This window comes from Ascaphus truei, chromosome 7, assembly GCF_040206685.1.
Source record: "Ascaphus truei isolate aAscTru1 chromosome 7, aAscTru1.hap1, whole genome shotgun sequence".
NCBI classification, from domain to species: domain Eukaryota; kingdom Metazoa; phylum Chordata; class Amphibia; order Anura; family Ascaphidae; genus Ascaphus; species Ascaphus truei.
Window position 1 is genome coordinate 44,678,811 of NC_134489.1, and position 22,785 is coordinate 44,701,595.

The 22,785-nt window shown below is 54.3% G+C and overlaps 1 protein-coding gene across 3 annotated transcripts in view; it reads right to left on the minus strand.

Moving 5' to 3' along the window:
* The window catches only part of PKLR (pyruvate kinase L/R), a 23,178-nt gene continuing 393 nt past the window's right edge, over nucleotides 1-22,785 (minus strand). The window contains exons 1-11 of one of the 3 annotated variants that reach the window (XM_075608134.1): nucleotides 11,185-11,315; nucleotides 8,881-9,060; nucleotides 8,366-8,457; nucleotides 7,997-8,128; nucleotides 7,219-7,405; nucleotides 6,820-7,090; nucleotides 6,325-6,475; nucleotides 3,261-3,413; nucleotides 2,808-2,974; nucleotides 2,385-2,566; nucleotides 1-1,053 (exon numbers count right to left, since the gene is read on the minus strand). In XM_075608134.1, coding sequence (XP_075464249.1) covers nucleotides 947-1,053; nucleotides 2,385-2,566; nucleotides 2,808-2,974; nucleotides 3,261-3,413; nucleotides 6,325-6,475; nucleotides 6,820-7,090; nucleotides 7,219-7,405; nucleotides 7,997-8,128; nucleotides 8,366-8,457; nucleotides 8,881-9,034 — 1,596 coding nt within the window. In that variant the 5' untranslated portion in view covers nucleotides 9,035-9,060; nucleotides 11,185-11,315 and the 3' untranslated portion in view covers nucleotides 1-946. Of the gene's footprint in view, nucleotides 1,054-2,384; nucleotides 2,567-2,807; nucleotides 2,975-3,260; nucleotides 3,414-6,324; nucleotides 6,476-6,819; nucleotides 7,091-7,218; nucleotides 7,406-7,996; nucleotides 8,129-8,365; nucleotides 8,458-8,880; nucleotides 9,061-9,551; nucleotides 9,611-11,184; nucleotides 11,316-22,785 lie in introns of those variants that run through there. The other 2 variants (XM_075608132.1, XM_075608135.1) reach the window with 2 other exon arrangements.

Sequence of the window (22,785 nt, forward strand, 5' to 3'; positions counted from 1 at the left end):
TAGAATTGTCATTAAACAGACATTTATATAACAGGAGATCAGTGCTGTTAGAGAGATTTAACAGCGGCCGTTCAAGGGTAATATCAGAACCGGAGCAGATATCGGGAACACTGACACGTCTGATGGAAAACGCTTCTTAATTAAGTTCTTACATATGACGCAGATAATCTGGGGACGTCCCGACCCACCCAACCGGAACCATGGGATGTTGTGTATGTAGGGGGAGTGTGGGCGGGTGCTATGTGTATAGGGGGAGTGTGGGCGGGGGCTATGTGTATAGGGGGAGTGTGGGCGGGGGCTATGTGTATAGGGGGAGTGTGGGCGGGGGCTATGTGTATAGGGGGAGTGTGGGCGGGGGCTATGTGTATAAGGGGAGTGTGGGCGGGTGGGCGGGGGCTATGTGTATAGGGGGAGTGTGGGCGGGGGCTATGTGTATAAGGGGAGTGTGGGCGGGTGGGCGGGGGCTATGTGTATAGGGGGAGTGTGGGCGGGGGCTATGTGTATAAGGGGAGTGTGGGTGGGTGGGCGGGGGCTATGTGTATAGGGGGAGTGTGGGCGGGTGGGGGCTATGTGTATAGGGGGAGTGTGGGCGGGGGCTATGTGTATAAGGGGAGTGTGGGCGGGGGCTATGTGTATAAGGGGAGTGTGGGCGGGTGGGCGGGGGCTATGTGTATAGGGGGAGTGTGGGCGGGGGCTATGTGTATAGGGGGAGTGTGGGCGGGGGCTATGTGTATAGGGGGAGTGTGGGCGGGGGCTATGTGTATAAGGGGAGTGTGGGCGGGTGGGCGGGGGCTATGTGTATAGGGGGAGTGTGGGCGGGGGCTATGTGTATAAGGGGAGTGTGGGCGGGGGCTATGTGTATAGGGGGAGTGTGGGCGGGGGCTATGTGTATAAGGGGAGTGTGGGTCCCCTCATCAGTACACACAGAGCAGGGTGTGCCGTCTCCCTAGGGCACCCTCACCACCTGCATGATGTTGGTGAAGCCTGAGCCCGGTCTCCAGCCAGTCAGGATAATTACAAGGTCGTCCTTGTGCAGGAAACCGCGAACTTTACCTGCAGGAGGAACAGAATGGCAACCCCTTCAGTGCTAGGCGTTACAGATGCACACATTGGTAGCATGGCAATGTATATGAATGTTACAGATATGTACCGCTGTGTATTGCAGTATGCTCTGCGTGTTACAGATATGTACCGCTGTGTATTGCAGTATGCTCTGCGTGTTACAGATATGTACCGCTGTGTATTACAGCATGCTCTGCGTGTTACAGTAATGTACTGCTGTGTATTGCAGTATGCTCTGCGTGTTACAGATATGTACCGCTGTGTATTGCAGTATGCTCTGCGTGTTACAGATATGTACCGCTGTGTATTGCAGTATGCTCTGCGTGTTACAGATATGTACCGCTGTGTATTGCAGTATGCTCTGCGTGTTACAGTAATGTACCGCTGTGTATTGCAGTATGCTCTGCGTGTTACAGATATGTACCGCTGTGTATTGCAGTATGCTCTGTGTGTTACAGATATGTACCGCTGTGTATTGCAGTATGCTCTGCGTGTTACAGATATGTACCGCTGTGTATTGCAGTATGCTCTGCGTGTTACAGATCTGTACTGCTGTGTATTGCAGTATGCTCTGCGTGTTACAGATATGTACCGCTGTGTATTGCAGTATGCTCTGCGTGTTACAGATATGTACCGCTGTGTATTGCAGTATGCTCTGCGTGTTACAGATATGTACCGCTGTGTATTGTAGTATGCTCTGCGTGTTACAGTAATGTACCGCTGTGTATTGCAGTATGCTCTGCGTGTTACAGATATGTACCGCTGTGTATTGCAGTATGCTCTGCGTGTTACAGTAATGTACCGCTGTGTATTGTAGTATGCTCTGTGTGTTACAGATATGTACCGCTGTGTATTGCAGAATGCTCTGCGTGTTACAGTAATGTACCGCTGTGTATTGCAGTATGCTCTGCGTGTTACAGATATGTACCGCTGTGTATTGCAGCATGCTCTGCGTGTTACAGTAATGTACCGCTGTGTATTGTAGTATGCTCTGCGTGTTACAGATCTGTACCGCTGTGTATTGCAGTATGCTCTGCGTGTTACAGATCTGTACCGCTGTGTATTGCAGCATGCTCTGCGTGTTACAGATCTGTACCGCTGTGTATTGCAGTATGCTCTGCGTGTTACAGATCTGTACCGCTGTGTATTGCAGTATGCTCTGCGTGTTACAGTAATGTACCGCTGTGTATTGCAGTATGCTCTGCGTGTTACAGATCTGTACCGCTGTGTATTGTAGTATGCTCTGCGTGTTACAAAATGTTATAGATGTGTTGCTTAGCAGTAATGGGGTTCATGAGGAATCACACCCACGCCAATCTCACCAATCTCGATGCCAAACTGCACCCTTCGGTCAACATCATCGGCCCAGACCTCCTGCTGTTCCTCGTGGTATAACACGGGGAACACACCGCGACTAAGGTGAGCCTGACGTGCAACCTGCTTATTACGTGTCACTGCGATGATGGGAGCGCGAGGACGATAACGGGAGATGAGCTGAGCGGATCTAGTGAGAGTGAGGGGAGTGAGAGAGTGAGAGTGAGGGGAGAGAGAGTGAGGGGAGAGAGAGTGAGAGTGAGTGAGGGGAGAGAGAGAGAGTGTGGGGAGAGAGTGAGAGAATCAGCGAGTGTAAGAGAGAGAACAATTGAGAGGGGAGAACAAGAAATGAGAGGAAGCGGAGATGTGAGCGACAGATTGGTCCTCACAGTCACATGACATATGTCTGACATGTCCTGAGAGCGCCTCACCGGCCAGACGTGGTCAGCACAATAATGGCCCCAGCACAGCATTTGAACGAGGCTTCCACAGCCCCGATAGCCGTCACTTCCGTAGGGTCCTGGGTCAGAGGGGTCACCCGTCGGAGCTCCTCAAACAGCTGATTGTTGTAAATAGCGGCTTCGGCCTCTCTGGCAATCTGCAGAGACATGAGACTGTCTCACACTGGCTCCCCTGCAGGGGGGGCGGGTCCCTGTGATCAGTCTGTATTCCCCCCCCCACCCCCCTGGCTCCCCTCCAGGTGGGTGCAGGTCCCTGCGATCAGTCTATATACCCCTCTTCCCCCCCGTGCTCTCTAGCTCCCCTGCAGGGGTGAGGCACGGGTCCCTGTGATCAGCCTGTATACCCCCTACCCCCGTGTTCTCCGGCTCCCCTGCAGGTGGGCGCAGGTCCCTGCAACCAGTTTATACCCCCACATATCTCACCGCATGCTGCATGTGCACAGATTCCACGGGGTACAGTCCCTTGGCCGTCTCCCCAGATAACATGATGCAGTCGGCTCCGTCCAGCACAGCGTTAGCCACATCACTGCTCTCTGCGCGGGTCGGGCGCGGCTTCTTTATCATGCTCTCCAGCATCTGGTGTGGGTTACAAGATTGCATTGTGTATTACACTGCTGGAAGGGGGAGAGGGAGATTATATAATATAATATATATACACACACGCACAAACACAGATATAGATATGTGTGTGGATATATATATATATATGTGTGGATATATATATATATATATGTGTGTGGATATATATATATTACACACACACACACACACACACACACATCTATATCTGTGTGTGTGTGTATATACATGTGTAGGTGTGTGCGTGCGTGTGTAGGTATATATGTAGGTGTGCATATGTGTGTGTGTAGGTGCGTGTAGATATGTAGGTGTGTGTATATAGATAAATAGAACAAAGGCTGCAGCACTCGCTCAGTTATAGGAAAATAACCATTTATTCCATGAATAACAAAACAGAAGAGAGGCGACGTTTGGGGCACAAGTCCTTTGTCGAGCTCGAATGTCCGAAACGTCACCCCCTTTTATCAGTTTTGTTATATCACACACACGCTGATATATAGATAGAGATACACACACACACACGATGCAGACTTTGTTCTATTTATCTATACACACACACACACGTTGATATATAGATAGATACACACACACACACACGATGCAGACATTGTTCTATTTATCTATACACACACACACGTTGATATATAGATAGATACACACACACACACACACACACACACACTGCAGACTTTGTTCTATTTATCTATACACACACACACACGTTGATATATAGATAGATACACACACACACACACACAATGCAGACTTTGTTCTATTTATCTATACACACACACACACACGATGTGGGTGCCACATAGCTGGCAGCCTGTGATATCCTTATATATGCCCCCAGCAGATGATATCCAGTGCCCCGTGTGACGGTAGGGCAGCCTGGAATGCATATTAGTTAAGCCCGCTGGTTGCCCCTACCGTCAAGATTGCGACCTATGTTATAGGTTAGTATGGTTACATTATGTAGCCAAAATGGCTGCCAAGTGTACACTGTTCCCCCAGGTAGAAAGCGTATCCCCTTGTCGATTCTGCTGTATGGGTTTTGTGAGGCTCCATTGTGTGGTGGTCTGGTAACTCACTCAGTCCGGCCAGCACACAATGAACCCTTGGGCTGTTATCCGTGTTTGGATGAAGTGCTTAGGACACTGGGGAAGTGGGGAAGGGCGTAGAACATGTATTCCAAAAGCAGAGCCGTTGTTTATCCCTGACATTGAGGCGCCTATCTCTGTGGGAGATATCATACTGAAACTGGGGTCCTATCTCCATTCCCATTGGTCAGTGTCCTTAAGTCCACCTCTGTGGGCTGTCCTAAGGCGCTGTCACCTCCAATTGGTCTGTCTCAGACGAGCCCTCACTCTCTAATTGGCCAGCAAAGACAATCTCTTTGCTGATTGGTCGGCACCTGGTCCTCCATGGTTTCAGATGTAGGCCGGGAAGTATGCAATCTGACGCCGATCAGAACTCCGCGGTTGTTCCTTGATTCAGAGCTTAGTGGCAGAGACTAGCGGGAAATTAGAACCTGGAAGCGAGTGGCTATTATCCCCGGGGACGGGGATACTCTGAGTTGGGCGGATCGTAGAAGAGATCCCGGGTTAGCTACGGCAGCGCCATGTCACATGCCGACTGTTTCCGATCCTCACTGAGTCTCAGCGGATCACTCGCCTTCTCAGGAGTAACACTGTGACCCGCTCCAGGTTTGCAGACTTTACCTGTTTCCCAGCAGTCACTTCCTGGTTATAAATCTTCCTGGCTCCTGCAACGGGTTACTTCCTGCTGATCGATGCCGCTTGCCTGGCTCTATTTGTTTGCTGAACTTTACCCCCTGCATTTGGATCTCTCTCTCTGCTGGATTTCCCATTAATGACCCGGCTGTCTGCCAAAAACTGTGCTTGTCTTACTGCCTCTTCACTTCTGCACCATCCACGCGCCTGGACCCCTCCCCACCCCTGGACCCCTCTTCCCTTCTGCACCCTCCCCTCTCCCACACCCCTCCCCTCGCTCCTGCACCCATCCCCTCGCTCCTGCACCCCTCAGCTGCATCCCTCCCCGCATGCGCGAGGGTGAGGTGGATGGAAGTGTAAACCTTATGCTCCATCCCCCCTCACATTAAAAGCATTAAAATATCCGTAATAAAAATATCGAATTGACCCAATATTACCCCAGGAATAACGGGGAACATACAGAGATGGCTCCGCAAAATGCCAAGAAGAAGAATGGGGGAGATTTAAGGAAATATTCAAGCAGATCGAGCTCACGGAGCGCCGGGGCAGAAATGGCGCCGAATTCAACTGCGGGCTCTGAATCTGAACGAGAGGAGGACACAGCAGAAGGACCGGAACAGCTACCGGTTCGCCGGTGTGATTTTGACAGACTATACCGTGATATGAAAACTCTCGTCCATGTAGAGATGCAAGAATTGCGTAAAGAGGTGCAGAGTGCGGGAGATGGAACCGGAGCATTGGAGGAAAAGATGGCGGCCGCACCCAAAACGATAAAGAAATCTGATAAGAGAACGACGCACCTACAAACCCAAATAACTGAATTAGCTGACCGACAAGAGGATGCAGAAAGCAGGGATCGCCGCAACAACATTAGGGTCCGCGGTATCCCTGAGGATATCACAGACGCGGAGGGGTTCGTCTCCCGGTGGCTGGCGGTGCCGCTCCCAGACTTACCTGAGAGGGAACTCTTGATGGACCGCAGCCATAGAGCCCTTAGAAGCAGGCAAGCAGCTTCAGAGCAACCGCGCGACGTGATTGCACGGCCCCATTATTTCCGGACCAGAGATGCAGTATTTCAAAACACGTCGGGATTTTTAAAGGTGGCTCAACCCAACATGCCGATGAGGAATTCTTGGCAGTAAGGGGTGGGGTGGTATTGTGGGGAGGAATCTCACCTGTGTGGCGCAGATGACTGGTTTCCCGGCGCGGTTGCAGCGTCCGATCATCATCTTCTGAGCAAGGAAAACCTTCTCTGCCGGGATCTCAATGCCAAGATCCCCACGAGCCACCATGATGCCATCGCTAGCCTCCAGGATCTCATCAAACCTGGCGGGAGGGAGATACAGGGAGAGAAGCGCGGGGGAGGGATAAGGGAGAAGGACATATGCGCGGCAGAGGGGGAGATATGCGCGGGAGATGTGCGCAGGGAGAAATAAGGGGGAGGGAGATACAGGGGGAGATGCGAGGGGGGGTGGCAGAGATAAGGGAGGGGGAGATGCGAAGGGGTGAAGAGATAAGGGGGAGGGAGATGTGAGGGAGTATACTGCGAGGGCTGGCACACGATGGGGGAGGGGCACACGGTGGGGGGGGGGAGCACACGGCAGGGGGGGCAGGCACAAGGCTAGGGGGGCAGGCACACAGCAGAGGGTGCACACTGCGGAGGCCTTTACCTCTTCACACCCTCGTGGTTCTCGATCTTGCTAATGATGCGGATGTTTGCTCCTCGCTCTCCCAGCTCCCGGCGGATTGCGTGCACGTCCTGCGCTTTGCGGATGAAGGAGGCGAACACCATGTCCACCCCCTGCTCAATCCCAAAGTGCAGATCCAGGCGGTCTCTGTCTGACAGAGCAGGGAGATCCACCACGGCCCCCGGCAGATTCACCCCCTTCCTGCTGCACAGAGCGCCCCCGTTCTCCACCTCCGCCAGGCAGAAATCAGGGCCTACTCGGGAGAGAAAAAGATGGCAGTCACATGCTGCCCGGGTGTTACCTCACCCTGCGTTGGTCCCATCCCCTTCCCCCCCTCTATCACATGCCCCCCCCTGCCCTCCCCCAGGCTCTAGGACTCACCAATCTCCTTGACTCGCAGGGACAGAAATCCGTCGTCCACAAATATCCTGCTCCCGACTGTCACCACTTTACAGATATTCTTATAATCCACCCACAGCGTCTTCTCATCACACTGATCCCAGAGAGAGGCGGCCGCCGTCACCTTCACCACGGTGCCCTTCACCAGCTCCACCTCCGCGTTCTCCCCCTGAGAGAGAGAAGGGGGGGGGGAAGGGTTGAGGCGGTGTGAAGGGTGGAGAGGTGGGGGGTGCGGTGTGAAAGGTGGAGAGAAGAACGTTGAAGGGGTGAAGAGCAGAAAGGGGGTGAAGGAAGAGAGGGAGGAGAGGAGAGCGGGGTGGAGGAGGAGGAGAGCGGGGGTGGAGGAGGAGGAGAGCGGGGTGGAGAGGAGGAGAGCGGGGTGGAGGAGGAGGAGAGCGGGGTGGAGGAGGAGGAGAGCGGGGTGGAGGAGGAGGCGAGTGGGGTGGAGGAGGAGGAGAGTGGGGTGGAGGAGGAGGAGAGTGGGGTGGAGGAGGAGGAGAGTGGGGTGGAGGAGAGTGGGGTGGAGGAGGAGGAGAGTGGGGTGGAGGAGGAGGAGAGTGGGGTGGAGGAGGAGGAGAGTGGGGTGGAGGAGGAGGAGAGTGGGGTGGAGGAGGAGGAGAGTGGGGTGGAGGAGGAGCAGAGTGGGGTGGAGGAGAGTGGGGTGGAGGAGGAGGAGAGTGGGGTGGAGGAGGAGGAGAGTGGGGTGGAGGAGAAGTATAACCCATGCTGACCTCTGAACCCAGCTTGCCCGCACACTCACCGCCTTTAAGACTCCTGTGCGGATTTCGGGCCCCTTGGTGTCCAGCGCTATGGCCACAGGCCGGTAAAACATGGGATTGGCTGCAAAGCTTTCCGTGGCCTCTCGTACATTGCGAATGGAGCCGGCGTGGTACTGAGGGGGGAGGAGCGGAGGCACCGTCACAACTACCCCTCTCATCCACAGGTATGAGACCCCCCCCCCCTCCTCCCATTCAGAGGTATGAGAACCCCCTCCCCTCCCATTCAGAGGTATGAGACCCCCCCTCCTCCCATTCAGAGGTATGAGACCCCCCCACCTCTGCTAGTCAGAAGTATCAGACCCCCCCCCAATCCTAGCAAGCGGTATCAGCTCCCCCTCCCCCTTGCTTACCTCGTGTGTCCCGTGGGAGAAGTTTAATCGGGCGATATTCATTCCTGCTTTTATCATCTCCTTCAGCATCTCCACGGAGCACGAGGCGGGTCCTGCCAGCATGATAAGAGAGATGACAACACGCAGAGCCCGGCAACAACACGCAGAGCCCGGCAACAACACGCAGAGCCCGGCAACAACACGCAGAGCCTGGCAACAACGCGCGGAGCCCGGCAACAACGCGCGGAGCCCGGCAACAACGCGCGGAGCCTGGCAACAACGCGCAGAGCCCGGCAACAACGCGCAGAGCCCGGCAACAACGCACAGAGCCCGGCAACAACACGCAGAGCCCGGCAACAACACGCAGAGCCCGGCAACAACACGCAGAGCCCGGCAACAACATGCAGAGCCATGCATGGAGTGCGAGGCCGGCCCCGAGAGCATGGTAACAGATAACACGCAGAGCCCGGCACGGAGCGCGGGGCCGGCCCTGACTGAGCGTTATACGTGAGATAACTCGCAGAGCCCGGCATTACCGATTGTGCACACGATGCCGGTGTTCCTGGCAGTGGTCGGCTCGGAATCGATGTCCAGCAGGCACAGATGTTCCAGGAAGGTGTCCGCCATGGAGGCATTGAGCTGCTGTTTCTGGAAGAACGCAGCGCCAAGGTCCTGCGTAAGCTGCGCCATGTTCTCCGAGAGGCGTCTGCAGCTCACTGAGCAACACAGAAGGGTGTCAGTGTCTGTCCACAAGCGATTGTCCTACATATACAGCAAGCACTGTCCCGCGGTGTCACCTACACATCACATATACAGCAAGCACTGTCCCGCGGTGTCACCTACACATCACATATACAGCCAGCACTGTCCCCAAGGTGTCACCTACACATCACATATACACCCAGCACTGTCCCCAAGGTGTCACCTACACATCACATATACAGCCAGCACTGTCCCCAAGGTGTCACCTACACATCACATATACAGCCAGCACTGTCCCCATGGTGTCACCTACACATCACATATACAGCCAGCACTGTCCCCAAGGTGTCACCTACACATCACATATACAGCCAGCACTGTCCCCTACACAATACATGTACAGCAGCACTATCCCCGATTATCTGATTTAACCCCTATCTGATTTAACCCTTTGTTCCTGAGGGTTGGGAACCTGCCCCGGGAAGCGCCCTGTGGGTATATATACCTGACAATCCATCCATTGTCTCTGTCGGGAGCTGCTGTGAAGTTACAGGCTCCCTGACCGTCACTTGCTCCCTTATCTGAGCTGTGACACTACAGGTTCTGGTTAAAGTGAGACCTGGCTGCAGGTGATCACGCCGAGATCATGCTCAGCGCACATGGGTGGGGATATACACCTCCCCGCAGGGAGACCCCTGTACAGCCTGACACCTAACTGCGGGGTCACAGTGCATCTCAGGGGCAGGCGGATAGGAAAACATTCACAGACCGCTCAGCACTCAGTCCTCCCGACTTACAGACTCACCTCCTCACCAATGGCAGACGGCCTGGGAGGGGGTGCACAGAGAAGAAGAAAAAGGAGATAGAGGAAAGGCGGGGCGGGGGAGATAGAGGGAAGGGGGGGGGGGGGGAGATAGAGGGAAGGGGGGGGGAGATAGAGGGAAGGGGGGGAGATAGAGGGAAGGCAGGGGGGGAGATAGAGGGAAGGCGGGGGGGGGAGATAGAGGGAAGGCGGGGGGGAGGAGATAGAGAGAAGGGGGGGAGATAGAGGGAAGGCGGGGGGGGGAGATAGAGGGAAGGTGGGGGGGGAGATAGAGGGAAGGCGGGGGGGGAGATAGAGGGAAGGCGGGGGGGGGAGATAGAGGGAAGGCGGGGGGGGGGAGATAGAGGGAAGTCGGGGGGGAGATAGAGGAAGGCGGGGGGGGAGATAGAGGGAAGGCGGGGGGGGGAGATAGAGGGAAGGCGGGGGGGGGGGGGAGATAGAGGGAAGGGCGGGGGGGAGATAGAGGAAGGCGGGGGGGAGATAGAGGGAAGGCGGGGGGGGGGAGATAGAGGGAAGGCGGGGGGGGAGATAGAGGGGAAGGCGGGGGGGGGGAGATAGAGGGAAGGGCGGGGGGGGAGATAGAGGGAAGGCGGGGGGGAGATAGAGGGAAGGCGGGGGGGGATAGAGGAAGGCGGGGGGGGAGATAGAGGGAAGGCGGGGGGGGGGGAGATAGAGGGAAGGCGGGGGGGGAGATAGAGGGAAGGCGGGGGGGGGGGAGATAGAGGGAAGGCGGGGGGGGGGAGATAGAGGGAAGGCGGGGGGGGGGAGATAGAGGGAAGGCGGGGGGGGGGGAGATAGAGGGAAGGCGGGGGGGGGGGGAGATAGAGGGAAGGCGGGGGGGAGATAGAGGGAAGGCGGGGGGAGATAGAGGGAAGGCGGGGGGGGAGATAGAGGGAAGGCGGGGGGGAGATAGAGGGAAGGCGGGGGGGAGATAGAGGGAAGGCGGGGGAGGAGATAGAGGGAAGGCGGGGGGAGATAGAGGGAAGGCGGGGGGGGAGATAGAGGGAAGGCGGGGGGGGAGATAGAGGGAAGGCGGGGGGGAGATAGAGGGAAGGTGGGGGGGGAGATAAAGGGAAGGCGGGGGGGAGATAAAGGGGAAGGGCAGGGGGGAGTTAGGGGGAGATAGAGGGAAGGCCCCCTTCCTCAACCTCTCACCCCCTCCCTCACCCTCTTACGCCCCTCCCTCACCCTCACACCCCCTCCCTCACCCCCTCCCTCACCCTCACACACCCCCTCCCTCACCCTCACACACCCCCTCCCTCACCCTCACACACCCTCCCTCACCCCCTCCCTCATCCAGTCATCCCTCCCTCACCCTCTGCAAGACGTCGTGGCCCAGAGACTCCCTGTTAAGCTGAGGAAAACAAACCAGGAAATGAGTCCAGTCTGAGGAGGGCGGAGGTAGCAGAGCTCACACGCCTCCAAATTCCCCCTCCCCAAACCCACTGCCGCCCCTGCACACACACCCCAAACCCACTGCTACCCCTGCACACGCCACTAAACCCACTGCCGCCCCCTGCACAGCCCCCAAACCCACTGCCGTCCCTTGCACACACACCCCAAACCCACTGCTACCCCTGCACACGCCCCCAAACCCACTGCCGCCCCCTGCACAGCCCCCCAAACCCACTGCTACCACTGCACACGCCCCCAAACCCACTGCCGCCCCCTGCACAACCCCCCAAACCCACTGCCGCCCCCCTGCACACACCCCCAAACACACTGCTACCCCTGCACATGCTCCCCAAACCCACTGCCGCCCCCCTGCACACACCCCAAACCCACTGCTACCCCTACACACGCCCCCAAACCACTGCCGCCCCCTGCACACCCCCCCAAACCCACTGCTACCACTGCACACGCCCCCAAACCCACTGCCGCCCCCTGCACAACCCCCCAAACCCACTGCCGCCCCCTGCACACACCCCCCAAACACACTGCTACCCCTGCACATGCTCCCCAAACCCACTGCCGCCCCCTGCACACACCCCAAACCCACTGCTACCCCTGCACACGCCCCCAAACCCACTGCCGCCCCCTGCACACCCCCCCAAACCCACTGCTACCACTGCACACGCCCCCAAACCCACTGCCGCCCCCTGCACACACCCCCCAAACCCACTGCCACCCCCTGCACACACCCCGAAACCCACTGCCGCCCCCTTCACACCCCCCAAACCCACTGCCACCCCCTGCACACCCCCGAAACCCACTGCTACCCCCTGCACACGCCCCCCAAACCCACTGCCACACAGCCCCACCCCCAAACCCACTGCCGCCCCCTGCACACACCCCCAAACCCACTGCCTCACCCTGCACAACCCCCCAAACCCACTGCCGCCCCCTGCACACCCCCCGAAACCCTCTGCCGCCCCCTGTACACGCCCCCAAACCCACTGCCACACAGCCCCACCCCCAAACCCACTGCCACCCCCTGCACACACACCCCAAACCCACTGCCTCCCCCTGCACACCCCCCCAAACCCACTGCCTCCCCCTGCACACCCCCCCAAACCCACTGCCTCCCCCTGCACACACCCCCAAACCCACTGCACCCCCCCCAAACCCACTGCACCCCCCCCAAACCCACTGCACCCCCCCCAAACCCACTGCCTCCCCCTGCACACACCCCCAAACCCACTGTCTCCCCCTGCACACACCCCCAAACCCACTGCCTCCCCCTGCACACACCCCCAAACCCACTGCCTCCCCCTGCACACACCCCCAAACCCACTGCATCCCCCTGCACACGCCCCCAAACCCACTGTCTCTCAGAACAGTGTGTGCACACACACACACCAAATTAATACAATGAGTAACGAGCGATTGTTGCCGACTCCTGAGGTTTATCATTAAATCCAAAACAATCCTTCCAATTATATGATCTCAGATTCCAGAGCAGGACGCGGTCTGAGCTCTAATTACATTGTAGGGAGACCTAGAACCCAATGTTGATCTCAGTGCTCGTTTGTAACCACTGCACTGCAGAACGCACACATATACACGCAGTCACTGCAGAACGCACACATATACACCCAGCCACTGCAGAACGCACACATATACACCCAGCCACTGCAGAACGCACACATATACACCCAGCCACTGCAGAACGCACACATATACACCCAGCCACAGCAAAACGCACAAATATACACCCAGTCACTGCAGAACGCACACATATACACCCAGTCACTGCACTGCAGAACGCACACATATACACCCAGTCACTGCAGAACCCACACATATACACCCAGTCACTGCACAACGCACACATATACACCCAGTCACTGCAGCGCACGGACACACACACACATATATACCCAGTCACTGCACTGCAGAACGTGCACATATACACCCAGTCACTGCAGAACGCACTCATATACACCCAGTCACTGCACAACGCACACATATACACCCAGTCACTGCACAACGCACACATATACACCCAGCCACTGCAGAACGCACACATATACACCCAGTCACTGCACAACACACACATATTCACCCAGTCACTGCACTGCAGAACGCACACATATACACCCAGTCACTGCAGAACGTGCACACATATACACCCAGTCACTGCACTGCAGAACGCACACATATACACCCAGTCACTGCACTGCACAACGCACACATATACACGCAGTCACTGCAGAACGCACACATATACACCCAGTCACTGCAGAACGCACACAAATACACCCAGTCACTGCAGAACGCACACATATACACCCAGTCACTGCACAACGCACACATATACACCCAGTCACTGCACTGCAGAACGCGCACATATACACCCAGTCACTACAGAACGTGCACACATATACACCCAGTCACTGCACTGCAGAACGCACACATATACACCCAGTCACTGCACTGCAGAACGCGCACATATACACCCAGTCACTGCAGAACGCACACATATACACCCAGTCACTGCACTGCAGAACGCACACATATACACCCAGTCACTGCACAACGCACACATATACACGCAGTCACTGCAGAATGCACACATATACACCCAGTCACTGCAGAACGCACAAATATACACCCAGCCACTGCAGAACGCACACAAATACACCCAGTCACTGCACAACGCACACATATACACCCAGTTACTGCAGAACGCGCACATATACACCCAGTCACTGCAGAACGCGCACATATACACCCAGTCACTGCAGAACGCGCACATATACACCCAGTCACTGCAGAACGCGCACATATACACCCAGTCACTGCAGAACGCACACATATACACCCAGTCACTGCAGAACGCGCACATATACACCCAATCACTGCACTGCAGAACGCGCACATATACACCCAGTCACTGCAGAACACACACATATACACCCAGTCACTGCACTGCAGAACGCACACATATACACCCAGTCACTGCACAACGCACACATATACACGCAGTCACTGCAGAACGCACACATATACACCCAGTCACTGCACAACGCACACATATACACCCAGTCACTGCAGAACGCGCACATATACACCCAGTCACTGCACTGCAGAACGCGCACATATACACCCAGTCACTGCACAACGCACACATATACACCCAGTCACTGCAGAACGCGCACACATATACACCCAGTCACTGCACTGCAGAACGCACACATATACACCCAGTCACTGCACTGCAGAACGCGCACATATACACCCAGTCACTGCAGAACGCACACATATACACCCAGTCACTGCACTGCAGAACGCACACATATACACCCAGTCACTGCAGAACGCACACATATACACCCAGTCACTGCAGAACGCGCACACATATACACCCAGTCACTGCACTGCAGAACGCACACATATACACCCAGTCACTGCACTGCAGAACGCGCACATATACACCCAGTCACTGCAGAACGCACACATATACACCCAGTCACTGCACTGCAGAACGCGCACATATACACCCAGCCACTGCACTGCAGAACGCGCACATATACACCCAGTCACTGCAGAATGCACACATATACACCCAGTCACTGCACTGCAGAACGCTCACATATACACCGTCACTGCACTGCAGAACGCACACATATACACCCAGTCACTGTAGAACGCACACATATATACCGTCACTGCAGAACGCACACATATACACCCAGTCACTGCACTGCAGAACGCACACATATACACCCAGCCACTGCAGAACGCCCACATATACACCCAGTCACTGCACTGCAGAACGCACACATATACACCCAGTCACTGCAGAACACGCACATATACACGCAGTCACTGCACAACGCGCACATATACACCCAGTCACTGCAGAACGCACACATATACACCCAGCCACTGCAGAACGCGCACATATACACCCAGTCACTGCACTGCAGAACGCACACATATACACCCAGTCACTGCAGAACGCGCACATATACACCCAGTCACTGCACAACGCACACATATACACCCAGTCACTGCACAACGCACACATATACACCCAGTCACTGCACAACGCACACATATACACCCAGTCACTGCACTGCAGAACGCACACATATACACCCAGTCACTGCAGAATGCACACATATACACCCAGTCACTGCACTGCAGAACGCTCACATATACACCCAGTCACTGCACTGCAGAACGCACACATATACACCCAGTCACTGTAGAACGCACACATATATACCGTCACTGCAGAACGCACACATATACACCCAGTCACTGCACTGCAGAACGCACACATATACACCCAGCCACTGCAGAACGCCCACATATACACCCAGTCACTGCACTGCAGAACGCACACATATACACCCAGTCACTGCAGAACACGCACATATACACCCAGTCACTGCACAACGCACACATATACACCCAGTCACTGCAGAACGCACACATATACACCCAGCCACTGCAGAACGCACACATATACACCCAGCCACTGCAGAACGCGCACATATACACCCAGTCACTGCACTGCACAACGCGCACATATACACCCAGTCACTGCACTGCAGAACGCGCACATATACACCCAGTCTCTGCAGAACGCACACATATACACCCAGTCACTGCAGAACGCGCACATATACACCCAGTCACTGCAGAACGGACACATATACACCCAGTCACTGCACAACGCGCACATATACACCCAGTCTCTGCACAACGCGCACATATACACCCAGTCTCTGCACAACGCGCACATATACACCCAGTCTCTGCAGAACGCGCACATATACACCCAGTCACTGCAGAACGCGCACATATACACCCAGTCACTGCAGAACGCGCACATATACACCCAGTCACTGCACAACGCGCACATATACACCCAGTCACTGCACAACGCGCACATATACACCCAGTCACTGCACTGCAGAACGCGCACATATACACCCAGTCTCTGCACTGCAGAACGCGCACATATACACCCAGTCTCTGCAGAACGCACACATATACACCCAGTCACTGCAGAACGCACACATATACACCCAGTCACTGCAGAACGGACACATATACACCCAGTCACTGCAGAACGCACACATATACACCCAGCCACTGCAGAACGCACCCATATACACCCAGTCACTGCAGAACGCGCACATATACACCCAGTCACTGCACAACGCACACATATATACCCAGTCACTGCAGCGCGCGCGCGCAGACACACACACACACACACACACACACACACACACACACACACACACACACACACACACACGTCACTGCACCTGTCACGTGTTTGGAGCGTTACGATTGGCTGCCAGGTCCGGAGCCCAGCCTCATACGATGGCTGTGACCAATCAGCGCTGCAGGCGTGACATGGGAAGGCGGTGATGCGCTCTGCCCACTGTGGCTGTCAAAGAAGCCGGCTGCAGTGCTTTGTGGGAGATGTAGTCAATGCGCTGATAGTCAGCAAGGGGAGTGGTGGGAGAGGTACTACATGTCCCGGCGTGCACTGCCAGAGAAAGCGGGGTTTAAAGCATACAGCTGGGTAGGGGGTTTACATAGATCTGTGGACAGAGAACCGGATAGCGAGGTGAGAGGGGAGGGAGACCTGGGGGTGCAGGAGAGGGAAGGGGAGACCTGGGGGGTGCAGGAGAGGGAAGGGGAGACCTGGGGGGGGGGGGGGTCAGGGGGTCAGGAGCTAGGGGAGAACCCTGCTTACTGTGTACTGACCGCGTATCCTTATCCTGTAATCTATTTATCCTGTAAATCTATCAACCTATATAATGTATACTACTCTGTTTCTCTTTCATATACTCTGCCCTGTCTCGTACCATCCCTATATCGTGACTCACCAGCCTGTGTTCATGTACAGTCACTTATTTTTTTTACATGGACTAGTTAGGTGGTGAACAGGTCTGTAATTTCCTCTCATCCTCTCCCAGATTAGGGTTTAGTCCATGCTAGTTAGGCTGAACAAGTCCTTACCAGCGAGCTGGTTAAGTGTATATCTATCATCTTCAGCCCTTATTGTTGCACTGCTGGATGAGGGCTTCCCTAATGATGTTTCCGGTACTGCTTGTAACCTTTCCACTCCATGTTGCTCCAACAAACTTTCGGATCTTATCCTCCCATCTTACTTTTGGTCTTTGCATTACAATCTCCGTGCAAGATCATTTCTTCTTGCCCTTTTACTACAGACTTTTTTTTGTTTGGTTTTGTTCTCATTTATTCTTTATCCTGTTTCTTCCGGTAACACCCAGCGTACACCTCTCCATACTACTTGGGGTAGCACCCAGCGTACACCTCTCCATACTACTTGCGGTAGCACCCAGCGTGCACCTCTCCATACTACTTGGGGTAGCACCCAGCGTGCACCTCTCCATACTACTTGGGGTAGCACCCAGCGTGCACCTCTCCATACTACTTGGGTTAGCACCCAGCGTGCACCTCTCCATACTACTTGGGGTAGCACCCAGCGTGCATCTCTCCATACTACTTGGGGTAGAACCAGCGTGCACCTCTCCATACTACTTGGGGTAGCACCCAGCGTACACCTCTCCATACTACTTGGGGTAGCATCCAGCGTGCACCTCTCCATACTACTTGGGGTAGCACCCAGCGTGCATCTCTCCATACTACTTGGGGTAGCACCCAGCGTGCATCTCTCCATACTACTTGGGGTAGCACCCAGCGTGCATCTCTCCATACTACTTGGGGTAGCACCCAGCGTGCACCTCTCCATACTACTTGGGGTAGCACCCAGCGTGCACCTCTCCATACTACTTGGGGTAGCACCCAGCGTGCACCTCTCCATACTACTTGGGGTAGCACCCAGCGTGCACCTCTCCATACTACTTGGGGTAGCACCCAGCGTGCACCTCTCCATACTACTTGGGGTAGCACCCAGCGTGCACCTCTCCATACTACTTGGGGTAGCACCCAGCGTGCACCTCTCCATACTACTTGGGGTAGCACCCAGCGTGCACCTCTCCATACTACTTGGGGTAGCACCCAGCGTGCACCTCTCCATACTACTTGGGGTAGCACCCAGCGTGCACCTCTCCATACTACTTGGGGTAGCACCCAGCGTGCATCTCTCCATACTACTTGGGGTAGCACCCAGCGTGCATCTCTCCATACTACTTGGGGTAGCACCCAGCGTGCATCTCTCCATACTACTTGGGGTAGCACCCAGCGTGCACCTCTCCACGGACGGTGACACGGGTCACATCCGTACGTGTGCACGTGCAGGATAACACGGGTTGGACACTTTTTTCCTCTTGAGGTACAGTAGAAGGTTCCCTTGAAATAGTCTTGTTACTTGTATTGTATGTCTTTATTTATATAGCGCCATTAGTGTACATAGCGCTTCACAGTAGTAATACATGTGGTAATCAAATAAATAACAGATAATATAAATAACAGATCATGGGAATAAGTGCTTTAGACATAAAAGTAACATTTCGGAAGAGGAGTCCCTGCCCCGAGGAGCTTACAGTCTAATTGGTAGGTAGGTAGAACGTACAGAGACAGTAGGAGGGAGTTCTGGTAAGTGCGTCTGCAGGGGGCCAATCTTTATGTATCCTATCTTTATGTATCCTGTGTTCAGAATATCCACAGTGCTATTCATATGCTTCTTTAAGCAAGTGTGTCTTAAGGTGGGTCTTAAAGGTGGATAGAGAGGGTGCTAGTCGGGTACTGAGGGGAAGGGCATTCCAGAGGTGTGGGGCAGTCAGTGAGAAAGGTTTAAGGCGGGAGAGGGCTTTAGATACAAAGGGGGTAGAAAGAAGACATCCTTGAGAAGAACGCAAGAGTCTGGATGGTGCATAGCGAGAAATTAGGGATGAGATGTAAGGAGGGGCAGAACAATGTAAAGCTTTAAAAGTGAGGAGAAGAATGGAGTGTGAGATGCGGGATTTGATCGGAAGCCAGGAGAGGGATTTCAGGAGGGGAGATGTTGAGACAGATCTAGGAAAGAGTAGAGTGATTCTGGCAGCAGCATTTAGGATAGATTGTAGGGGAGACAGGTGAGAGGCAGGAAGGCCAGACAGCAGGAGGTTACAGTAATCAAGACTGGAGAGAATGAGGGCCTGAGTCAGTTTTAGCAGTCGAACAACAGAGGAAAGGGCGTATCTTAGTTATATTGCGGAGGAAAAAGCGACAAGTTTTAGAAATGTTTTGCATGTGAGGGGCTAATGTGAGAGAGGAGTCGAGTGTGACCCCTAGGCAGCGTGCTTGGGCTACTGGGTGAATGATTGTAGTTCCAACCGTAATGTGGAAGGAGGTAGTAGGGCCAGGTTTGGGAGGAAGTATGAGGAGCTCTGTTTTAGCCATGTTGAGTTTAAGGCCTCGTTCAGGGTGCTGGCTTCGGAGGGAGGGCGTGCTGCCGTGAGAAACAAAGTATTCAATTTGAATACTGGTTTTCAGGGTAGCAACCGCCCTGTCTCCGAAGCCAGGAGTTGAAGCTGACTACAGTTTCAATAAACGAAAATTTCGTTTTTTGGAGCTGTAGCAGCGTCACAGGGACCAAGGCAGCCAATGAAATCATTCTTCAGAATGATTTCATGACTGCAACTTGGATACTTACCCTGCCGTGTGTAACCCCGCCCCCTCCCCAACGCTGAAAAGTCTGCTGGGGGATAAACACATGTCGCCCAGCAAACTGCAGCACTGCCTCCCTCACGCCCTCCCTCCGAGTCCTCAGCTGGCACCCTGAATGCAGCCTAAGGCGTCGGAGGGCCATCCAGGATGATATAGCAGAGAGACATTCAGAAACTTTGGTTTGTACAGCAGGTGTAAGGTCAGGTGTTGAAAAGTAAATTTGTGTGTCGTCGACATAGAGGTGATAATTAAACCCAAAAGATGTTATTAGGTCACCTAGAGAGAGTGTGTACAGAGAAAAGAGAAGAGGTCCCAGGACAGAGCCCTGGGGTACCCCCACAGAGAGATCAATAGAGGAGGAGGAGGTGTTAGCAGAAGAGACACTAAAAGTACGATGGGAGAGGTAGGATGAGATCCAGGATAGAGCTTTGTTCCGAACTTCCAAATGCCTCCATCCCATCTTCTTTCTCCTGTTGCTTTTCATTGGAAAGGTTCCCACCCATTGATACTTACTGACTAAGGCAGATCTTGTTCTATTCCATGTCTTTCATTCTTGGTAGAAAGGACACATTTGTTGATCACTTTGGAATTGCTGCGATTAATATGGAGGCCACTTTCTGACTTGTTTCAGTGCGTTCTCTGATTTGGTGTTGGAGAGCTTGTCGTAATAATGTCGTCTGCAAATTGTAGGCGATTTTAGACATTCACTGTTCATTTTGATTTCTTCTTCACAATTTAATGTCTTGGACATTTTTTTTTCCTCTAAGGCTAAGGTCCCAGTGACTACTACATGTGCGTTCAACCTCCGCTCCCCCAGTCAGGCCGGTCCTAGTTAGTACCCTGCCGTGCACCTTTCCTCTTCGGTGCGCGACAGGTTTTCAGGCAGGCTGTGAAATTTGACCTCAACGTTTGCGATGGAGGCGTGACCACGCACCGCTGGCGGTTCAGCCAATGTGGGCGAACCAGCCGCGGGACGTCATGGCCACGCCCTCGCAAAACCCACCGCCACGCCCCCTCCCGTCGCAGACGTTCCCTCTCCCCTCAGATCGCGGTGTAGCGCTGTGCACGTGCCCCCCCCCCCCCGCCGGGCGCGCGTGCCACAGTGCTGACTGGGGACTCGCCCTAAGTGTTCCTATGACGCTTTGGTGACTGTCTCCCTCCTTTGCATGTAATCTAATGGTTATGGCATTCTCATAAATGTCCCATTATAACATCATTATACATTTTCTGGAACAATGTATTTTTAATGCATTTAAAAATGACTTGGGTGAAAACAGAATCAAATGCTTTTTTGTAATATAAGAAACCTAAACTGAGTGGTAGATCCTATTCATTACTTAGAGAAAACACTTGTACAACTTCAAAGCGGTTCATTGTGTTGTCTCCGCTACAAAATCCCACTAGTTCTCTAGCCTGGGCGAAGTCCACGGTGTATTCTAGCTGATTTTAGTGAGTATCTTTGTAAAACTTTTTGAAGAGACTGGTCTGTAGTTATTGAAGTCTCAACTCAAACAAGTATGGCGACGTATCCTGGGTATTTCTCTTAAGGCTAGGTCCCCGCTGCAGAAGGCGGCGTGCGCCTCTCACCAGCCCCCGGTGAGTCCTCGCTTCCTGGCCTTCATGCTGTGACGCGTCAGCCAGCCGGGGATGCAATTGGATTGTGTTCCCGTGCGGTGATGCGTTACATGGTGCGCCGGGAGCCAATGAAGAGGGGAGATCACCGGCAGCCTGGCATGAACAGGTGAGGGGGGGGGGGGAGATCCTTCCTTCCTTCCTTCCTTCCTTCCTTCCTTCCTTCCTTCCTTCCTTCTGTACTACACATACACACAACTGGACAGTCCTACCTACGGATGTGGCCATGCCCCCCCGCGCCTAAAAAAAAAGCTGCCAACAGATTGCGACGAAGCGCTGTGCACAGGATGCCAGGACTCTAGGTGCGCGTGCAGTGGGACTTTAGCCTTAAAGATAGGGAAAATAATGAATGGGTTTGGAAGCAAACAAGTAGTTCCAAAGTGCGGGGGAATAGTTTCCGGCGAGGAGAATCCCGCTTGTACAGCACAACACAGGCAAATTCTATAAAGTGCAGGTCTCCTCTAGCACAGAGGTATACCGTACATGCAATCAGTCCTGTACTGGGACAGCCAAGAGCAGGAGGCACACGTTTCTGGTCCCATATGGGCCTTTCATCCGGTACTTTGTCCCTCATCCTGGAGGAAAAGAAAATAAGATGGCGATGGGCCTGCCGCATCGCGCGAAGAAATGACCGTTGGACAAAGTAAGATGAGGATGAAATCGTAATGTGCCATGGAGGAGACGTGTACCCGGGGGCGCCGGTCACTGGGGAGACCCCAGGGGGCGATAGAACCATTTCTCAGAGTAAGGCCGCGCGTACAGTGCCCGCGATGGGTGACGTCACCCGTCGCCGCTAGCGAAAGTTATATTTCGCTTTGCGGCTGCAGCAGCGCAGGCTTTCTGGCATTTTATTGGTTCAGGGGCTCTCACATGAGACGACAGCCCTTGAAAAATCAAATTTTGCCAGCTTCCAAATTTGGCGATGCGATGTCGCTCCATCGCATTGTTGACGTCGCGCTTACTGTACGCGCACACGGCGGTGGCAATGTATTTGTTTTTGGGTATAGTCGCGGGCACTATACGCACGGCCTAAGGCTACGCTTATAGTGCCGGATACGTCAGGCTACGTTTGCTGGAAAAATCAAAGAGATGACTTCCAGTGATCACGACAAAGCCGTCGCATTGCGCTTACTATAAACACGCGACGGCGACACTATAATCGTGGCCTAACCCCTTTGGATCGGCGCTCCAACGTACCACACACGGCGGGGGGCAGCATCACGTGATCTCCGAGGAG